General features: G+C 42.6%; 2 protein-coding genes across 7 annotated transcripts in view; one reads left to right on the forward strand and one right to left on the reverse strand.

Annotated features, from left to right (window-relative positions):
* The window catches only part of TOGARAM1 (TOG array regulator of axonemal microtubules 1), a 45670-nt gene extending 40124 nt beyond the window's left edge, over positions 1–5546 (reverse strand). For all 3 annotated transcript variants that reach the window (XM_049828356.1, XM_049828355.1, XM_049828357.1), the window contains exon 1: positions 4072–5546. In XM_049828356.1, the coding sequence (XP_049684313.1) occupies positions 4072–5511 (1440 nt within the window). In that variant the 5' untranslated portion in view covers positions 5512–5546. The remainder of the gene's footprint in view (positions 1–4071) is intronic.
* Positions 5547–5619: 73 nt separating this feature from the next.
* Positions 5620–20637, forward strand: KLHL28 (kelch like family member 28). Of its 4 annotated transcripts, XR_007509560.1 has the most exons (6): positions 5870–6023; positions 8833–9731; positions 12468–12911; positions 15750–15958; positions 16581–16904; positions 17904–20637. XR_007509560.1 is itself a non-coding variant. In XM_049828359.1 (5 exons), exons 2-5 carry the CDS (start codon positions 8833–8835, stop codon positions 16742–16744), a joined length of 1716 nt encoding a protein of 571 aa, XP_049684316.1. In that variant the 5' UTR covers positions 5620–5699; the 3' UTR covers positions 16745–20637. The 4 variants fall into 4 exon arrangements, 3 of the variants coding, with proteins under 3 accessions (XP_049684316.1, XP_049684317.1, XP_049684315.1); XM_049828359.1 differs by lacking the exon at positions 5870–6023 and adding an exon at positions 5620–5699 and having other exon boundaries at positions 16581–20637; XM_049828360.1 differs by lacking the exon at positions 5870–6023 and adding an exon at positions 5712–5733 and having other exon boundaries at positions 16581–20637.
* The last annotated feature ends 713 nt before the right edge of the window (positions 20638–21350 follow it).

The raw sequence follows: 21350 nt of genomic DNA on the forward strand, positions 1-21350 counted from the left end.
AGACAAAAGATCAGGACGTGAAGACAGAATAACAAAGTTGTCAACCTACAGTGATCGGATAAATATTTCAATACTTAAACCAACGTGTTGTTTAAGTTTCCATTACAGTAAGTGTGGGTCTAGCCAATAGTGCCCAAAGTCTCGAAAACAATTCATCTCATGCCAAATTAGGTCCTTGCTCACAAAGATGGCTCTCTAGACTCTACTGACTGCACAGAGTAGCTCTCCATTGACAATGGGGCTACTTAAGCAATTACCATACAGGTAACTAAAATGAATCTCTCACTCTTTTTCTCCCTGATACACAATGATGAGCAGCATTTGCCTTACCTTCCAATAAAAAGCCTCCCTGACGCACTTGTTTTTAAACAAGGCGGTTCCTTTCCCTCACAGAGGACAAAGATGCAGTGGCTAAGTTAAATCATACTTTTGTCTCTCATAGGAGCACTGTTACTGCCAGACTGTATGTTTGCAGACATTGAAGTAAAAAGGAATCGTTGGAATTTGAGAAACTGAGTGCCACCACTACTTCTGAGTGGCAAACAGGTGCCACCAGCACGAGTTGAACAATTGCTATTGGAGAGAGAGATGGGTGATGGTTACAGCAGCATAAGTGGACTAAATTAGTATGAGCCTGTACAGAGACACAAAGCTATTCCTCGAGCCAGGTTCAATTTACATTCAACTTAGTATGTCTTGATGGCAGGTGGACAGCTGTTAATCCACAGCAATTTTTAAAATCACAGCTCCCAAAAGCCAGTTGAAGAGTAATTGTAAAACCTTATGTCTGCCAGTAGTATGCTCTTCTTAACCGCCCACCAGCAAAGAAACAGCTTGTGTTTTCACATGGACTGAACCAAATTTTTCAAACCCACTGAATGCAAAATATTAGATGCTGTATTGTATCAGCCTTGAGATGTCTTATTGTCATGATGGGAACAATGCTTTTGACATTGTTCACGTCAGGTGAACCAACACCCCTAAAGCAAGCTGGTAACACAGGCGTAATTTTGATACCGTGTTCGTCTATGTCCAAGTCAAAATTGGCAACTTTCAAAATCTATCAAACATGACATCAAATGTTATTTTTGGCAGTACTTACCTGCATGTAAGCAAAAAGCTATGTGGAGAAGAGTTATACTTCAATGTAAAATGAATTCTGGTTAACTGGAGGTTTCTGGTTATTCAGGCGTCTTTCAAGTAAGAATGCAAGAGGAGCATTAACATGTTTCCTTTGGTAGGGTGCAACTGATGAAGCCTTCAAATTCTGACACCTCAAAGTTATCGATCTGCCTTCTACCAACATAAATATGCAAGAAAACAACATAAAATGGAAGTGAGAGGCAAACAGAACAAGTCAGAAAGCAGCGGGAAGAGACAGGAACAAACAGAATCTCTAGGAGGTACAGAATGTCTTAGAAAAAACAGTCATTAGGTGCAAAAAAATTAGTTCTTATTAAAAAGGAATAAATGCAGTACATGACAAACAGGATTTTCTCCCTGGAGAAGTATTGTCATTGCCATCATTGCCAGCTACTGCATACTACGTGGCTGCAGCGAAAGCAAAGCAAGGCTGGTTAACTTCACAGCTTGAGTCCCCCTCACAGCAGCAAAGGAAAAGAGATTCGGGCAAGTAACCTGCCCTGATAGTCACAAGTAGTTCCTGTTCCAAATGACGCTTTTACCAAATAAAGGCTGAAAGTGATTCTCTTCTAATTCTGCAAAAACAGACAGCACAAATGTAAGTTCTACATCTGTTCATAAGTGGGAACAAAGTGAAATATTTGGCATAATACAGAAGGATGTAAGAATAAAGATGATCACAAAAGGAAAATGTTAATTTATACTTGAAGTATTTGCATGATGTTATGTAATTGCAAAAGTTTTCCAAGGAGAAAAGAAAAAAACCTGTCATCCCACAATGATTCAGTCACACAGACAAATGTTGGGATGACGAAGAGACAAGCCAAGTGGTTGTCAGACATAGGAAGCCAATCTGAAGGTCTTTATTTTTTCCTGTTAGGCTTTACATACAGGAGGTAACTAGCACTCTTACATGAGAGCTTCCTGCAATCTGCTTATGATTTGCCTGCCTTTGAAAGTAATACTATAAACAAAACCAAAACCCCACATATGCACACTTAGCACTTCAGATCCCTGGCAGTTAGGTTGGTTTTCATCCAAATATTATGAGATGGGATTTATGTCCATTAAGTTTATACTATGCATATAAAGATATATATAGTCTAAAAAACTTTTATCATATTAGTATCAAGGATGCTCCTAGTAAACCAAGTACCTCATTATCACTGACTTGCAAACACGAATATGTAGTTACTTCCCCAGATAAATTTAAATTTAAGTTCACACCATTTCTAAATGCACTTTACATATGCAACACCACAGAAAGCATAAACAAACTGCTTTCTCTCCCTCTCTCCAGGGTTGGAAACTCTGGGCACTCCTCCCAATTTACGGTGATAAATACAACGACCAAAGGTTAAAAAATAAATAAAGAACCATTTCCACAGCACCTAACTGTGACTTCAAGAGAGGCCTGCCTCAGACAGAGGACCTTCCACCATTCTAAGCAACAGCCAGGTTTTGGTGCATGTACTGGCTTGCTTTTTGCTCGCCGTCTACAGAAAAACGCAAACCCAGCCAGCAGCAAACAACAGCAGTACAGAACTCAGCCCAATTTGCCTAGAGAATGCTGGCAATTAACTATTATTTCTACAAGTGGTATTAGTTAATACTGAAAAGCTGTTTCAAAAAGACAGACCTTCTTGCTATAGAGGCGTTTCCTACATAACTTGTTGTCCAGACCCTATCTGCTTTGTGGGTAATCTAAGGGAACTTAGTTGCCCGATTCATCAACTCAGAAAGAGACAGATCTCTTTGGGAGTCGGAATAAAGGTAATATATAAACCAAGGAAGGACATGAGCATGTGTGCATACAAGTATATAGGTGAACGTCAAGGTTTTTACACTACAATAATGTTCACTCACATTTCTTTTTATTAAGGGACTTTACTAAAAGCCAGCCATCACAAAGTAGCACTGTTCATGACCTGCAATAGAGGAACAAGTTACTAAGCAACTAAGAATTACATTCTGAATACATAAAGGTGGCAGGGAGGAAGTCTATTCTATACAGCTCTTGATTTTATAAAAAGATCTACTCAAACTCATTCACTGGAGATCAAGTTATGATAAATTAAACCTGTCCAGTTAAAAAACAAACAGAAAAAAAAACCCACACAACAGAAAACCCACCACACACAGACACACACCCCCAGGTCTTAAATGCATGGATGGTATCCAAAACAAGATGACACATAACAGAACCACTGCCAAACTAAAAGTGACTTGAACAATTTTCCAAGGTTCCTTCCCTCTGCAGCTGCCGACATGGTCAGTAAGTGATAAAATCAAAACTTGGGTCAATCAGAATTGCTATTTCAGCCTGACCTACATTCTTTCTAGTCAAATCAGACTGAGGAACAAGAGCCACATAGACATTTGGCAACCCTCAGGTTTCATTACAGGTCAGTAGACTGCCAAAAAGCACTGGCTCAGCCACAGTCCAGAGCTCTGCCTTCAAAGCCCATGTTGAAGTAATTTGTCAGTTTTCCTCCAAACACCTTTTGGATTTAGGAAACTCTTTGCAGTCAGTCAGGCACTTTCAAACGCGAATATACAATAAGAAGCTCTGAAACAGTTTCCCCACTCTTGTACTCATTCCCTGGGTCTTAGCTAGCCATTGTCAGAGGCACGTCGCTAGGGTTAGAAGTAAGAAGTGCCTCATGGAGTCCAGCTAACTTAAAAAAAAAGATTTATTTTTTTTTTTTTTGTAAGTGAGAAGTTGCCTGGTTCCTACTAGTGTTAAATATGACTGAGGGAGTTCTCGAATCTGCCTTCCCAGATCGATGTACGTATAGAGATCCTTGCGCATCAAATATTAGCAGTATTAGCCATACCTCGCAAATACCTGTTGCTTAACAAGCCTTTGTCAACCTTCAAATCTCCCTTTGGAACATGCCCTAGAATAAACGAGCTACAAGTACGTACCTGCTCCACACCCTTTGTGAAAGGCATCTTGACTCCCGAACCACCTTCCCTGTCTCCAGCATGCTCATTTTCCCAAGGCAGTTTGTTTTTTCCTTTACCCGCACTCAAGACTCTCCTTGAACTTATTCCTTGGTCGGCATACGCACCGTGCGAGCTGGAGTTTTGCAAAGCGTCATCCCTTGCGTGATACCCACAGTAACTGTGTGCACTCTGAGTCCTGCTGCCCATCAACAGCCAGTCCGTATCTGCTCCGGGGGGTAAACTGGACCCCCTGTTATGACCTGATGACGGCAAGGGCACAGCATACTCTACAAACCCTTGGTCTACTAGCTTGGGCAAGGTCTTCCTGGCCAGCCTGGCCTGCACCGCGTGCATCACCCCGTCCCCGTTGTCCTCAAGTTCCACGGCATCCACCGCCTTGAAGAGAAGGCCGGTTTTGCCCGGGCCCATGGACGACGCCAGCGCAGCGAACGCTTCCATGGCAGCATGTCGAACCCTGCGCTTGCTGTCCACCAGTGCTGGAGCCAGCCCAAACGCCAGCTTGGCCAAGTCCAGCTCCTCGCTGGGGTGAGTGAGGAGGGCCATGATGCAGATGTTGACCACCTCCTCACGGACTTTGGAGTTCTTGTGCTGCAGGTACTCCTGCTGCAGCAGCAGGCCCAGCACCTGCCGAGGACCCGCCGCCTTCATCAGCCGCAGGAACAGGCGGCCGTACTCCTGCCGGATGGCCAGCTTGTTGTCCCCCAGGACTTTAGCAGCAGCGGAGACCAGGGGCGCCAGGAAAGCCGGGACCCGGTCTCCCAGGCGCAGGGCCAGCAGATCTATCACCTCCAACGCCCCGAGGACCACCTTGAAGTTGGAGTCATCCAGGAGGGTGTAGAGGAAGCTGATGAGCCCCAGGAGGCTGGGGGCAGGCATGGAGGTCACGGTGGCCTGGCTGGCACCTCCGACCACCCTCTTCAGCTCCTCCACCGCTTGCGTACGGCTCTTATAGTCCTCCTGGTCCAGCAGCCGGGCGTGCAGCTCCGGCGGCAACAGACCGAACTTCAAGCCGGCGCTGCCGAGCCGGGCGGGGGACGGCGGGGCCACCATGCCCTCACCGACCACCCGCCGCTCCCGGCCGGCGGGTGGGAACGTCTCGGTGCCAGGCTGCTCCTCCTCCTCCTCCTCCCGCTGCCCGGCGGGGCCGCCCATCTGCCAAGCCAGGCTGCGGGAGAGCTCGCCTAACCCGCCGCGGGCGGCGGGCGGGCGGCCGGACCCGCGGTACCGACCGCGCAGGGCCGGCCGCGGCAGTTCCGCGGCGGCATCACCCTCCGCCCGTTCGGCGCTGAGGCACAGCGGGAGCCGGCCCCCCCGGCCCCGCGTCCCTCGCTCGGGGCCCGCCGGCGGCTCCATGGCGCGGGCGGGCGGCGGCGGCGGCAGCGTGAGGGCGGCGGCCATGAGAGGAAAGAGAACCGCCCCCGCCCCGGCAACGCCGCGCGGCACAACACCACCGTCGCCAAGGGCCGGCCCTGCAGCGCGCCTGCGCGGCACCGCCCACGGCGCAAGGTGGCGGGGGGGGAAGCGTTGGCGACGGGACAAGACTCGATGCTTTCTCGCTTCGCCTACGCCGCCGCTGCGGAAAGCGGGTGAGGAGCGGAAGAAGCCGAGAGACGCGGGGCGGTGAGGCGGATGGTGCCGGGGCTGCGCTGCTGAAGGGGAACGAGCCGCCTTCTTTCCTTCCCCCCCCCCCCTTTCCTCCTTCCACGGTGTGGGGTGTGCCCGGCGGACGGTGGGTGCGCGGCGCTTCTCCGCCGCTGATTGGTAGAGAGCGCGGGGTGGTGGCGCCCGGAAGTGACGCGCGCCGCTGCCGGGTGCTGCCGGAGGAGCGGAGGCGACCGAGGCGGCGGCGGCGGCGGCGGCTACCGCGGGCCAGGGCCTGGCCGCGGCCTGCGCCACCCCCCCGCCCTCAGGTGAGCCCAGCCCCGCCGCGACGGAGCGGGACCCCGCGGCCGAGTGTGCAGCTTTGGGGGGGGGGGGGGAGACGGGAGTGGCAGTCCCGGAGCGATCGCTGAGGATCCTCTCCCCGCCGCCCCCCCACCCCTCGCGTTGAAACAGCCCGGGACTGGAGCTTAAGCACAAGGGGTCAAGCGCGACGGCGTGGAGAGGCTAAAATTTTATAAGGCAGACGGTTTACGCTTTGCGAGTTGTTTCTTGCGCTTTTTTCTAGCGCGCAGAAGGTGGTTTTGGTTTGGGGTTTTTTTGTGATGTGTCAGGTGTTTAGAACCAAAGTTAGCTCGGCACTTGGGGCGGGTGCTTTTGAGGTTGTGTGCTCTCTGGTGAGTAACAAAACTAGGCGAGTCGCTTACGGGCTCCAACCATTTTGTAGCCTAAATAAGGAACTGGCGAGCACTTCAACGCCACCTTCAAACAGAAAAGTGCCTGCAGCTCTTCTTGCTGTTTTCACATACAGAAAACGCTGCGCTCTGCATCGCTTACTGGGTATCGTCGCCTACCGTGGTTTTTAGGAGAGTAAAAACCTTCAGTAAGCGGGCTTAAGTATTTACATTTCTGGTTAGCCTTTTTATTTCCAGTAACTCCTTCCCTCCTATTCAAGATAAGTCTGATCTACAGACTGTCAAAAGGATCTGGTAGTCCAGAGCCTAGGGGCAACCATTTGATTTGTGTTGTGAGCTCAGGTCGTTGGACTAGCATCCGTTCTTCAGGGCTGGTTAATCTACCGGCTTCTGATTCCTTGCTCAGCAACAAAATAAATACATGCAAATACGTGGCATGGGTGAGCATTGCCATGCAGGAGGCATGCGAGGTGCAACAGTAGGCACCTCTACCAAGTTGGTACAAAAAGTTTTATTCCTGCAGAATAACGTAAATATAGTTATTTATAACTGGTTTTACAGGTTTTGCACCTGAACTGTAACCATTCCTTTTTCCTTCCATGTGGTGTTACCTTGTGTTTTATGATTTCTGTGTGTACGTACAATCCGGTTATGAACTGAGCAGAAACACAAAAGGAAAGGGAAGTGTTTTAGCTGCTGAACAGCTCTTCCCCCCCCGCCCATGTAATTTGTGCTGCAAAAATGTTGTTATATGGAAAATGTTGTTGTATGGAATCTTGCCTTTTGCAGATATGCTTAAAAGACTTTCTTTTAGATATGGGGTTTTTTTCCAGTATAGGCTTGTAGTAGGAGAGAGGTGAGCTTACTTATCTCTTAATGGGCAAGAGGTTTTCTATCCCCAGCTGTAAGCCTTCACTTCTCTGTCAGTGCTATTATGTTCTGTACTTAAACGTTGGCAGCTAATTTTATTCTTTCAGATTAAGCACTTTGTAAGTAGGCTCACTGCAAATTAGATGTCAGTTAAGGAGCTGTAAAAATGATGAACTTCTTAATAATAAGATAAAAAAAGCGAGGTCTTGAAGTTTGTGTAGTCATTTAGCAAATCAAAATTAAATCAGCTTTTCAGTTCAGAAATTGGATGGTTGCAGTGTTCTCTGTAGAACAATAGTTATATTTCCTCGTGGTCCAGGATCCTGACGCATTCGTACCCTCCACCCTCTCACTGGTATAATAATTCAGTCTGAATAAAGAGCTGAAGAACTGCTTCTCCAACAGGTAGTGGTGGGCAGCACCATTTGAATTTTAATGATCCTGAAATTAGAACAGGTATCATAGTGCCTTCAAGTGTCACGATGCAAACTAAAACTTTTTGGAAGAAACGTTCAGGGGTTTTGTAGAGCTGTAGGTAGGAACGAGGATCCTTCTCTCTGCCCTTGCTAGTGATGTTAGGGAGTGTGGGTAGCTGCCGGTGCCATGAGGATGTGGAAATGGTGATAAGACGCCGGGATGCTCAGCCTGTCCACCTGGGACCTGCTCCCTTGATCACCCTGGGAAGCGCCTCACCAGCTCCCACCCCTTGTCTCTTGATGATGGAGGCAGGCCCAGCTCCCAGCCTTCCCTGGCTCTGATCTCTCCGGAGGCTGAGGGCATGTCCACTGGGGATTTTGTCTCGTGGCGGAAGCCATTCGGAGAGGCGAGGCAAGGATCTCCCCCTACTCCTGTGCTCCTCTGCCTGTTCAGAGTACAGAAACCTCTGTTCCAGCACCCCTCTTCTTGCAGCCCAGGGTCCCACTGGCTCTGTGGGTCTTTTTTGCCCCTCTGTGCAGAGGGAGGGACTCTGCTGTTCCAGGTGAGGAAGGAGGAATGGAGAGCTGGTCCCTGCTGACTGGTAGGGCCCTGCTCGCAGCACTGCTCGGAGGGGAAGTGCAGCAGGGCTTGGCTGCACCACAGTAGCGCTAAGTAGACCGCAAGGCAAGTAGCTGAAAGTAGTTTAAGAACTTTTAAAACTTTGTCTCAAATGAGCTGGTGCCGTTCTTTGTCTCTATTTTTATTTCAGTCACTGTTCAGTTCTCTCAAATATCTCATGTAGAATCCTATCGTGTATTCAATGCTTCAGATAATATGCATTTTACTCCAGAACAACAACAACAAAAAAAAGGGTGGTGGTTGGTTGGGGTGTTTTTAAGGCAAAGTTTAATATAGCATAGACTATTAATAAACATTTGATTGTCCTGGATTTAACTTGCATGCCACAGCGTAGCACATGAAGATTGAAAAAGTAAATTGGAAAGTAATAAACTTAAGATAAAAGCAAAAATGGAAAAATATTTTTTAAATGTTATGTATGGCATGTCTAAGTAACATGAGTAATGAAGTTGTTGAAATGAAGCCCTGAGTAATGCGTTAAAAATTCTGTTTGTCACAGATGGACCAGTCGTCTCCAACCTACATGCTTGCCAACTTAACCCACTTGCATTCTGAACAGCTTCTGCAAGGCTTGAACCTCCTTCGCCAACATCACGAGCTCTGTGACATTATCCTGAGAGTTGGCGATGTCAAGATCCATGCCCACAAAGTGGTGCTTGCCAGCATCAGTCCATACTTCAAAGCCATGTTTACTGGGAACCTTTCTGAGAAGGAGAACTCGGAGGTGGAGTTCCAGTGCATTGATGAGGCAGCCCTGCAGGCCATCGTGGAGTATGCCTACACAGGAACTGTGTTTATCTCGCAAGACACTGTAGAGTCGCTTCTTCCAGCTGCGAATCTTCTCCAGATCAAACTGGTAGTGAAGGAGTGTTGTGCATTTCTTGAAAGCCAGCTTGATCCTGGCAATTGCATCGGGATTTCTCGTTTTGCAGAGACCTACGGCTGCCATGACCTCTACTTGGCTGCTAACAAGTACATTTGTCAAAACTTTGAAGATGTTTGTCAGACGGAAGAATTTTTTGAGCTTACACATTCTGAGTTGGATGAAATTGTTTCCAATGACTGCTTGAATGTTGTGACAGAAGAAACCGTTTTTTATGCACTGGAGTCCTGGATCAAATATGATGTGCAGGAGCGACAGAAGTACTTGGCACAGCTGCTACATTGCGTTCGGTTGCCACTGCTGAGCGTCAAGTTTCTCACAAGGTTATACGAAGCGAACCATCTCATTCGTGATGACCACACTTGTAAACATCTGCTAAATGAGGCCCTAAAATACCACTTTATGCCTGAACACAGACTTTCACACCAGACCATGTTGATGACACGACCTCGCTGTGCTCCTAAAGTTCTTTGTGCTGTAGGAGGAAAAGCTGGACTGTTTGCATGTTTGGAAAGGTAAGTAATAGTCAAGTTGTTGCAGCACTTGGGTGGTGTGACGTTCGCGCATGTTCATTACCACCCTGGGTCAGGATTAAGACAATCATTGACGAGCTGTGGTTTGCAGGACTGTAGTTACTGCTTTCCTTCATAAGAACTCATAAGTAGATTTTTTTGGAACAAGGGTGAGTGCTGAATTCAAAATGCTTTTTGATTCCATGAGTAATCTTCAGTGTTACGGGGTTTTGTTTGTACCAACACCAATGGCTATAAAATCTTACCATTTTAATTCTATTGATTGAGAAATTTGGTTAATAAAAGTGGTTAATAAAAGTTTGTATGCTGCCGCTTCACTTTCCTCACAGTGAGGGTGGTGAGGCACTGGAACAGGTTGCCCAGAGAGGTTGTGGATGCCCCATCCCTGGAAGGGTTCAAGGGCAGGTTGGATGGGGCTCTGAGCAACCTGGTCTAGTGGAAGGTGTCCCTGCCCATGGCAGGGGGATTGGGAGCAGGTGATTTTTCAGGTCTCTTCCAACCCAAACCATTCTATGGTTCTTTATCCTTTCAGGTTTTTTCATTTTACATAATTTTTCCCTGACCTATTATTATTCCAGAGAATTAAATCATAAAATTTAACCTAATACATAAGAAATTTGCTTCCTGATAACTCAAAAGTCCTTGGAATTAAAAGACTTAATCAGAGAAGGGCGAAGAGGTAATTCTTAGCAATGTCACATTCTTGATCATAATGTAATCGTGCCTTTAACCTCTGCTGCTGAGTAGGTATCTGTGTCCGTGCTGGCAGAAACAGAGAAGTGCCCATCTTTCTTTACCTGGTTTTCAAAATGAACCTCCTCCTCAGTTACTGGAGTACATCACTGAGGCTAATCATGTGAGCAAAAGGAATGTAATAGTGAGAAAAATAGCTTTCTTCCCCATATGGGTATGGTTGGGTTTACTTATAACATTGTATTAACATTTCCAGATATGGTAGTTAAACTATGTGTGGGTCTGCATATGTATGCATGCTTATACATACACATATAGTGCTTTGCTGTTGACTGTACCCTTATCAGCTCAGTAAATGTTTTCTGTGTTAAGGCAGACTACCCGAACTGGTTCTACAGCTGAATTCTGGGATGATATTTTACTCTCAGATATTTTTTTTTCTGTGACAGTTCCATGCTTGCATGTATATACATACATTTAAAAACCTGGGAAGATCTGTATGTTGTTTTTCCCTGTGTTTAGAGATGTTGTCAAAGTTATTTGAAGTTAACATTCCCTATAATAGGGATCGATAGTAAACTAGATGTTGAGACTGGGAATTGTTGGGTTTACAGATTTAAAAAGTAAAGGGGATTTTGTGTTTAATAAAAAAATCTGTTTGAGTGAGTAAAGTCGTCCTCTGATATTCTTCAGCTCTGTTTCTTTCACAGCTTCTTCAATGAGTGTAACAATGTTACATACCACGTAGTTTGGATTATTTTGATTAATTTTTTTAAACAAAAATGCTCTTTACTACTGTTAACCACATTTTAACGCATACCAAAATTTGCTCTTCCTTTATTTATTATTCATGTTAGTCTTTTCTAAACTGTTGATTCAGTTAATACTTAAGTTTAAACAACTGCCCTTGACTTAGAAATAAAAAAAAAAAAGTCACAGATTGATTAAATGGATAATTCCTAATACAATTAAAATCGTGAAGTAGGAAACCTTAATTCCACTATTCTCATTGTACTTTTCATTTGTACTGCAGGAAGACTGGCTTTTCACTTTAATGTTAGCCACTGCTTCATAATAACAAAATTACTTAGAATGTATGTAGTACTGTTCTTTTTCTAATTCTGCTGCTGCTGTCAAGAGCCAGTCTGGTGTTTCAGCAGTCCCTGCTTCTAGGTTCTTAGCCAGTGGCTCCCAGCTCTCCAGTGGCTTCATTTTGTTTTCTGTTTTTTGAACAGGTCGTATTTCCTGTGTACTGGATATTCTTTTAAATCATTGAAGTAATTTGTTAACCAGACTATTTAGGTAGGTTGACTAGACTTCATACATGATAGGCTAGATCCACCATACTCTTAACACTGAGTATAATTAAAAGGAAATGCAGATAAGCAGTATTTTGAAAACAGATTTTTCAAATTAGTTTGTTTTACTCTGACATTTCATTTAAATTATACAGTGCATGTAAAATATGTATTTATAAAACTACAGATTGTACTTTCTAAATGTATGTTTGTATGTATATATAGACATGTGCTTCCCCCTCTCTAATTCTCTTTTTTTCTCTCTCCCATCTCTGTGTTTGTTCTGACTGTTTTTTTTCAGTTTACCCTTCTTATCCCTTCGGTTTGTATTTTTAGCTTACCACAATCACAGCCTACCTCCAAAAGCTGCTGTGGCATCAACACTGTTTTGTCTTCCCTCGCATTATCCAGGGTGCTGTCTTGCCTTCTCTGTAGTCTGCCTGGTTTGTACTTTCAAAATTCATCCTTTCGGGTCTCAGACTTGGTGCCGTGGCTACTTGCTGTGTTGCTGCATCGCACCGTAGGCTGTGAGGCTCTGGGTTTTTAACTCTTTAGAACAGTAAACAGCATTTCATTTTAGCTTACATTTGGGCTATTGGAAGAAATGGCAAACATCAGATGAGACATAAGAAGTAGTCTTAAGACTGTGTTCCTTGATGCTCATTTGCACTTCACAGAGCTTCAGAAAGTTAGGTTTGCTCACATAATCTTTGTTTTTCTATTTCAGTGTTGAAATGTATTTTCCCCAGAATGACTCTTGGATAGGCCTGGCACCTCTTAGCATTCCCCGCTATGAATTTGGAATATGTGTCCTAGACCAGAAAATATATGTTGTAGGAGGGATTGCAACCCACGTGTGTCAAGGCATCAGTTACCGAAAGCATGAGAATTCAGTGGAGTGCTGGGACCCTGATACGAACACTTGGACATCTCTTGAAAGGATGTTTGAGAGCCGGAGTACTCTGGGAGTGGTAGTTCTGGCAGGAGAACTCTACGCCTTAGGTGGCTATGATGGGCAGTCTTATTTACGAACTGTAGAGAAATACATTCCTAAAGTGAAGGAGTGGCAGCTAGTGGCCCCAATGAACAAAACAAGAAGTTGTTTTGCTGCGGCTGTCTTGGACGGAATGATATATGCCATTGGTGGTTATGGTCCTGCCCATATGAACAGGTATGTGCTTTTGATGTGTGTAGCTCAGTGTCATAAGCTGGAAAGCAGCAAAATTCACTGTTAAGCTCGTGTTCAGCAGCCAATTAAAAATTACTCTAAGATAGATTGGTAATCCACAGTGGGCTTCATTAATCCTTGTTCTGCAGTGTCAGTCTGATAATTCAACTGGGAAGTCTTTCTTTTAACTTACCTTTACGTGTTCCAGCTCAGAGCTGGTTTGTTTGGGTTGGGTTTTTTGGTTGGTTTTTATTTTTTTAATCCCTAAGAAGGGAAAATGGTAAAGACAATGACATATGTGCATGTTACTAAGCAAGGTGGTGCAAGACACCTGACCTTGTAGACACCCAAGCTGGTTAACTCAGCAGATCAGTATGGTGTGGGCTTATTTGCTCAGGCCCCAAGGTAGTGTACTTTTATCTGCGTCATGGTGATGCACCTCCGTTACTGAGCTCTTGGGAGAGGCTTGCTTAACACTGGGACAGCGCTATATAAATCCTTGTACCTCAAGCCTGCAGAATATTAGGAAGAGTGGTTAGCTTTAACATTGAAAACACTGATTTGAAATAAAAAGGATTTTTCACATGCTTAATATACACAAAATAAATATATACCTCGGAATATTAAAGTAGTCTTAATGATAATAATAAAGTTCAGAATGGTGGTTACTGGTCTGGCTCCTGGGTAGAAGTGGGCTTGCTTCAGCCCTGGCATTCACAAGGAGCTTTCCTGGCACCAGCATGCTCTTTAATTGTTCTGTTCCACATCGCTCTGTTTGGATAGACAGGGGCATTTAGTTATGCAAAGAAATCATTTGTACTCTCTTCTTCATTAAAATGGGAACAATTCAGCCATATGTCCCTCCAGGAAGCAAATTAATGATTACAAGTCTAAATAGCGGAATAAAGAATGAAAATGAAAATCTTGCTTATAGGAAGAGATGCATTGATTGTTTAACAGTGTAGTATAACGACATTGCACTAATCATTAATTGTTCTTTTCATATTTGATATGTTTTTATATAAAACAGTTTGTGAAGCAAAGGATTCATTCCCAAATAGGGAAGTATAGCTAAGTAGTTTTCATTTGGAAAATGCAAACAATTTTTTAAATTACTGAAATAAAAACAGCAATAACTTAAACTGTTTGGAATGGTTGTGGCAGGATTTTATGAAACTTAATGTGATGTTATTCTGACTTCTTATATTTTAAATTATGAAAGGTGATAGCAGTTGAAATACTTAATAGACAAGCAAACCATCTCTAAAAGTTTTCTGTTGACTCCAGGATTTCTTCACATGGGAATTTGACCCAGAATAATTAAGCTGCGCTGTTGTTCTATGTGGTCATTCTTAGCTCCGTACCATCTTTGTACCACACAGAACTATCAGCTTTAATAGTAGCTTAAAGCAAAGTCAGTAGCAAAGTAGAGCAGGCGTAGTAGTAGTACCAGGAGGTACTAAGGGACCTCTGGGATGCTGACTCCACTGCAGCCTTGTTGCACAGACCATAAAAAAAAAAAAAAAAAAAAAAGAAGATAATCAAGCCCTTGCTATTGCCAGAAGTGGTGCCCAAAAGTTGAATTCTCAGTATGCACGCAGGCCTCTGAAAGGTAAACTCAGTAACCTCCTTTCAGGAAAGGTAGGACTTATCACTGGAGCAAGAGGGAATGTCTTTATCAAGCTGGTGGCTTTAAAGGGGAAGCTCTTAACAACACTAAAATTCTGCAGTAGCCTCACTCCTTGTACCACATCTGCTCTCTTCCTCAGTCAGAAAGGAATTGCCAGCAGCTCCTGTAGAGTTACTGGAATCTGATATTTCATTATTTGCCTTTTTAAATTTAATTTACTTTTTATTGAATATTTTTTGTTTTATTAATTATTCAAGGACGCAAGTAATATGTCATGCCATACAGTCACTAGACTCATACAAGCTCTAGCATTAAAAGAAAGCTGACTGCTGTGTAATTAAGCGCTTTCTCTCCAACTCTGTAGTGCTTCTGATTTTCTCTTCCCCTCTTTTCTGCCCCCTCATGCTACTGAAGCTACACTTTGGACAGAGAATGGCTACGTGCCATGAGTGTGTTAATGACTCTGACCATCTGTACAGCTCCACCGATTAAAAAAAGTAATAACGATGATGATAATTAATTTCCATTTTATCCTGAAGGCCTCTTCTATCCTTAGTGTTTTGATCAGCAACTTCTTTACTGCTTTTCCTGAGGGATATGCTCTCCACATTTTTTTTTCCTCTCTGTCTGTTATTTTCAGGCAAGCCTCCGGGAAGTTTTTGATTTGATGTGTAACCCAAATAGATACACTTCAGATCTGCATTGTGTACAGTTTTTCATGAGTTGCTTTTTTAATAAATAGCAGCAGTCATCCTGGAAAGAGCTCTTGGTTCCGAGAACAGCTTTGAAAAATCTTGCTTTGTTTCAATTTGTCACCTGAAGGTCCAGGGTAGTGACATGAGGACATCAGAGAAGCAGCTGAACTGCAGTCTCTGTGTTGTCAGGATGAAGTATGTTAAAACAGCTTTTTGGCAACACTGTTGAAACCCTCCAGCTGCTTCATGTTGTCAAAGGACCCTAGGACGTGATCGATGCTTCTGAGGTGATAACACTGGCTTTAGTTTCTTCTGTGCTACCATTGGGTAGCACAAAGCAACCACACTGCAAAATTTTCCATCAGCTCAAGCACTCTTTCTTTGTGTTACGTTATTCCTGTGCGTGGTAATATTGGTTGGCAGAACTAGATGTACCTCTGACAAATGCAGATTTCTTGTGGAGTGAAATTTAAATGTCACTAAAATCCGAGCCTCACAAGTTGTCTGTGTTTGCAGCATGGAGCGTTATGATCCAAGTAAAAACTCGTGGGAGACAGTAGCTTCAATGGCTGATAAACGAATAAACTTCGGTGTTGGTGTCATGCTGGGCTTCATTTTTGTAGTCGGTGGACACAATGGTGTGTCTCACCTATCCAGCATTGAGAGATACGATCCTCATCAAAATCAGTGGACTGTGTGTCGACCCATGAAGGAACCCAGAACAGGTAGGGACATACAAACCTCTCGGCAGTTAACTCAGATATCCTTTCAGAAATAAATTGCTGTTTGACCTGACAGAAGCTGCAATAAAGTTGCAGTGATTTGTCTGCAGAGCACTGTACTTTGTGAACTGGACCAAAGATCTCTTAATCAGCTCTGTGAAAGAATGAGTATTTATTTTTCTAATTTTAATTATAGTCCAGTTTATTAATACTCAGCTGTAACAAAAATAACATGAAGTAATATTTCTACTTTATCTTCTTCATTAATTTTGAGTTAATTTCAGCAATTTTGTGGTTACCATTCTGTTGTATTTTACTTTATGTTGAGACTTGGTAGTGCATCCTCTCTTCTGTCTCTGTGACAAGGAGTATTGGGACAGAAGAGCATTGTTTTGTTATAGGAAGGGGCATGAGAAAAGTCAAAAAGGAGTGTAAGACCTGAACAGAGAACGACTTTTTGTTTACATCCATTTTCTTTAAAGACAGCCCAGAGAAGGAGAAGCTGTGAGAACTTGTCTGTTCAGCCTTCAGGTGTGGGGAGGTGGTTCTAATTAGGAACAAAAATACTACTTATTTCCACACTTGGTGATTGTGCAATTTTTTAATTTTTTTTTCTTTCCAATAGGAGTTGGTGCAGCTGTAATTGATAACTACCTTTATGTGGTTGGAGGTCATTCAGGGTCATCCTATCTGAACACTGTCCAGAAATATGATCCTATCTCAGATACCTGGCTGGACTCTGCTGGGATGATGTACTGTCGATGCAATTTTGGTTTGACTGCACTTTGATGAAAAGCAGGACTCTGCGGACTTGATGCAAAGAAGGAGCTTAATCTGCTTGAAAGTAAACCCTGCTGGCAGAGACCATAAGCCGTGTTTTCTGAAGTTGGAAAGCTGGAGGAACATGGTGAAGCTGGGACTGAAATGAGGAAGGATTTGTTTTCTTCCAGTAATTTGCCTTTGGTACTTTAGTGACATGGGCAGAAGGAATGGAACGCTTATTACCAGCTGGGTTTAGATAGCATCCTGTTAATGGCAGTGAATGTTAGAGAGTACTGTACATGCCTGGCATATGGTTAGAAAACTTACTGTATATCTAACCCTTTCACTTTCTAGAGCTTTTCTCTCTTCCTCCTGCCTCTATGAAACATGAAGTTTACTGTGCTTGGGGTGAGAGATGTGTGAATGTGTTGTATGACTGGACAGTTTGCTGATAGTTGTCTGGTTGTGTCTTCATACTAAGAAAACGCCAGTGCTTCATAATTTTTTTTATGAACAGTAACTAAAGGGCTGCCTTGTTTCTGTATCTCAAGGTTTGTAAATAAATGCCATAGTATGTTGCCTGTACGTTCTCCTTTGTTACCCACTTACTGGTAGGAGGCCTGGGATGGTAATTAGTAACTATTTAAAAGAAATTTACAGGGCAAACTTATTGCCTCTTAATGAAGTTTTTGGATCTGCTGAAGAGAAATCACATTTTTAACTTTCCTTTATATTTTTCGTTTTGTGGATAAACGAATGCTAGATTAAATGATTTAATCTTGCTAGTCTGCTGTGTGTTTTCAATTGTAATGCAAGGAAAAATTACAAAAGTCATGCATCGGAAGATGCCACAGCAGCATTCATAGCATGATATAAAATAAGTACTCAAAAATGAATCCATCCCATCCTTCTCCCAAGCGCACTTGTGTCCATATTCTGTATAACTTCCTTTTTTAAAAGAATGTATGATTGCTTTCTCAGAGTGTTCAGATAAAAAATGGTGCTAAATGTAGGACTTAATGATAAGGCTGTTACCAATTTTAGTGCAGTATGCATAAAGCATGATCGTTTTGATTGTTCTAGTGTTTTTGTTTATTTGCTTGATACATTTGTGCCTATGAAAACTGTCAAGAATAACACAATATCCTGAATGAGCTCTAAGTTTGTTACATTATTTTTTTTCCAGAAGATCTATGTTTATTGTTCCTCTTCTCACAAATACATAAATAGGGAGTGAACAGTGAGATCCCATCTCATGTTCTTCAGACAGTCTTGCCTTTAACACAAGTTGCAATGAATGACAAGCGCGGGGCATAGTTGCTCATCCCAAGTGTGTGTCCAGTGTAACAGAGTACTGAAGGTCAGTTCCTGTGACTAACCAGAATCTCGAGAGATATAACTTTGTGATAGCCCTAAACTTAGTGAAAACTTGGGCAGGTAAATAGAAAGCAATGCTGTGGGCTATAACCATTATTTAAAATAGATGACTGAATAAATATGAATTTTAGCTAATTTAGAATGTTTTGGTTTGTCTTCTAACTTTAACTATGAATCATGGTTATCTTCAGTTTCTGTTTTGATGTCTGTGTGTGTATTGCCAGGCCCAGTACTGAAGAGTTTTTCTGCATCCAGAGTTATTTTCCCCTTGTTTTAACATGCTAAATTAATGTTTGTTTCCCCTTGTTTTTCAAGCCCATATAGTATTATTTTTGAAGGTGCAATAATATTTGAAATAGTTGCTTTAAAAGCCATTTCTTTATAAGTGTGCTAAGCGGAGAGTTTTGAGTGTGCTTGATTTATTCTAAGTTCCTGCAAAGCTAATTGCAGCCAGGCAAACAGTGGTGTTCCTTGTTCTTCCATACGCTAACATTCAGATTTTAAACAGTCAAGGAGCCGAGGATGTTTTCACCATAAAACATTATTCACAGGTAACAGGTGTTTGCACAGATTATAAAATCCTGCACGTATTCTTCAAATTTGGTAGAATTCAGCAGGACTTTAAAAGCGAATAAAATTAACAATTTCAGCGTTTTCAATGCAGTTTATTTGACCCACTAAGGATTCTAGTTACATAGCAATAATAGTGTGATTTAATTATTCCAGTGAATCTGTTGATAGGACACAAGTAGCTACGTGGTTGTACATTGCATGTTTGTGTGTGGGGAGAAGGATGAAGGGGAGCAGGTTTGGGGTTGGGGATTAAGGAAGATGTTTCAGCCTGTTGCATAGGTTGCCTTCTCCTTCGGTTCAGATAAATGCGCAAGCTGAATGCTTACATGTGCTGTTTTACTTTTCAGATTGTTTCACAGAGATGCCATTGATAATCGTATTTTCCAATATACACCGGAGATAAAGACACTTAACAAACTAATATTAAAAAAAAAAAAAATTCCTTAGCTAATAGACAAGTTTATGCCTTTTCTTGATAGGAGGCTTTCCACGCAGTTCGGTATATACCGTACCTTTTAGAGTTTAACTACAATAGGATTCCGTGAATGAAGATGCTCACGTACGTGTTCGGATTAGAAGTATTAGTAAACACCATTTTCAGTTAGCAGAGACTGGCGCAAGGTATAGAAATCATTTTGACTTCATCAGAACAAAAAAATCCATAGGTCAGGGTGGTGTTGATGGTTATTCAATGTTTATACAAATATCTTTCATTTAGGGAAGTCAAAGCACTGAAAATTGTTAAATGTTCCACTCTCTTCACCTAGGCAGTGGTAATGTTAAATGAGGTCATAGAGATTGACCCCATATTGTGTAATGTGGTATTCCTAAATTTAAGGTAGCAGCATAAACAATTTTTTTTAGTATGCAGACTTGGTATGAAGAATGGGAAAAATGCCTAATGAAATATACTGCTGTTATTAGATGAACTGTTTAGCTAGAAATGGATCAAACAGTGTATCAACCTAGGGATCGTGTCACTTGAAATCATGCTGTCTTCATTTTCTGTTCTGGGTGCTTGTTGTCCTGTTCACTGAAGTGCTTGGTTATAGGAAGATCAGACACAACAATCAGTTTAAATCTGCATTTAAAGAATAACACTCTCATTGTCACATCTGTCTTGCAGTTTAACAATTAAGGACCTTCAAATAAGATGTCATACAACTATAAATTATCATCCAGTTCTATTTCTTAATCACTCAAAATTATCTGCAAAGCACTTTAAAATGGGTATGAGTTTATATGTGTACATACAGTTCCTAAATTTCTGCTCTGGGGGGGGTGGGGGGGTGTTTTGGGGTTGGTTGTTTGGGTTTTTTTTTTAAAGATATTCATCTGTAAGCTTCTTGACAGTCTCTCCTACTAGGAATGCTTTTCTTTCAGAAAGTCTAGTTGGAATTTCTAGAGGGGCAAATGTGTCCAGTACACATTACAAACAGTTAACTGTTTCTGGAAGATAGCATGTTACTTTTGTGAATCTGCCATCTGTAAGTCCCCATTCACTACATGAAACAATGCAAAACGTCCAAACTTGCCTTAAATTCTTGATACTTAACTGAAACGCAAAGAACTGGATGATAATTCCTATTTTTTTGCCTTATGCGCTGTGCTGTATTTTAAACCCAAGGATAACTATAATTTTTAGCAGGATTTAATAATTGTACAGAGAATACCAAATTGTACTCGGACTTGACCAGAGTGCTTTGGTTGAGAGTATAAAATGATATATGTAGTTTTGTGTATGTAGAGTGTTTTTATGTGTACATCTTTTTTAGCAGCAATGTTCTGGTTTTGTTATTGTTTACAAAAGCGGCATTTAAGTTAAACAGGAAAATAACTGTAACCTGCATTCTTGGTCTTTACTAGTGTTCTCAATGTGTTTGCTCTTGTGATAATGCTCTGTAAGTATTGTTGTAACTATTTCATTGAATGTGAAAATTTAGTAAATAAACCTGGGGAAAAACTTAACTATGCTTTCGCTGAGTGGTGAATATAAATGCGCTGTAGCTTTAGCCTTCTAACGCAGTAACGTGTTTGTGAGCTGTTATTCAAAAGCGGTGATAGCTCAACCCTGCAAGGTGACAGCTAGAAAGAAGGGGAGGTGGAGCAGGAGGATGCTTGTCCTTCTTGGGGAGGGGTGAACTGACTGGAAGACCCTGACCCCAGCAACCAGGTTCCAGGGTCTTTGCCTCATTGGTATTAGAAGCTCTCGTGGAAGAGGATTTTAGTACGTGGCTTGCTATTTCCCATCTGTCTCTGTAGCCGTAACTATTATCTGCCTGATGAATCAGTAACCATCAAAGGAACACACAAACCCGCTTGTTCCTGCTTTCCTTGGCAGAAGAGTACGCTCTAGAAAGCTCCCGCACAAACTGTTCTCTCCTGGTGAAGACCCAGCATCGCTGAATAACTCTGCAGAAACATGATCTGTTCAGGGCCAGAGGGGTTTGCACCTACATAATTTTGGTTTACTGTTAGACAGCTCTTCACATATTTGCTTCACTAATAAAAGACACTCAGGTAATACCCATCAAGGGCTTACGTTTTAGCTTTCCTTAAGTTTAAAGGTTGCTATTACACATTGATGTAGCAGGTACTTCAAAACACATTTGGCAGATAGACAGGGCAGTAGATGGTTTTTTTCTAGTTTATTTTAGCATAAAGTTACCCATTTTTAAAAAAA

This window comes from Accipiter gentilis, chromosome 25 (genome assembly GCF_929443795.1).
Source record: "Accipiter gentilis chromosome 25, bAccGen1.1, whole genome shotgun sequence".
Classification (NCBI taxonomy): domain Eukaryota; kingdom Metazoa; phylum Chordata; class Aves; order Accipitriformes; family Accipitridae; genus Astur; species Astur gentilis.

What these genes read in the sequence shown, in the direction of transcription:
- KLHL28 (XM_049828359.1), top strand. Translation starts at nt 8,833, where the DNA reads ATGGACCAGTCGTCTCCAACCTACATGCTTGCCAACTTAACCCACTTG. An exon ending in GGTCCTGCCCATATGAACAG is followed by an intron (nt 12,912 to 15,749) that starts GTATGTGCTTTT and finishes CTGTGTTTGCAG; the next exon opens with CATGGAGCGTTATGATCCAA. An exon ending in CATGAAGGAACCCAGAACAG is followed by an intron (nt 15,959 to 16,580) that starts GTAGGGACATAC and finishes TCTTTCCAATAG; the next exon opens with GAGTTGGTGCAGCTGTAATT.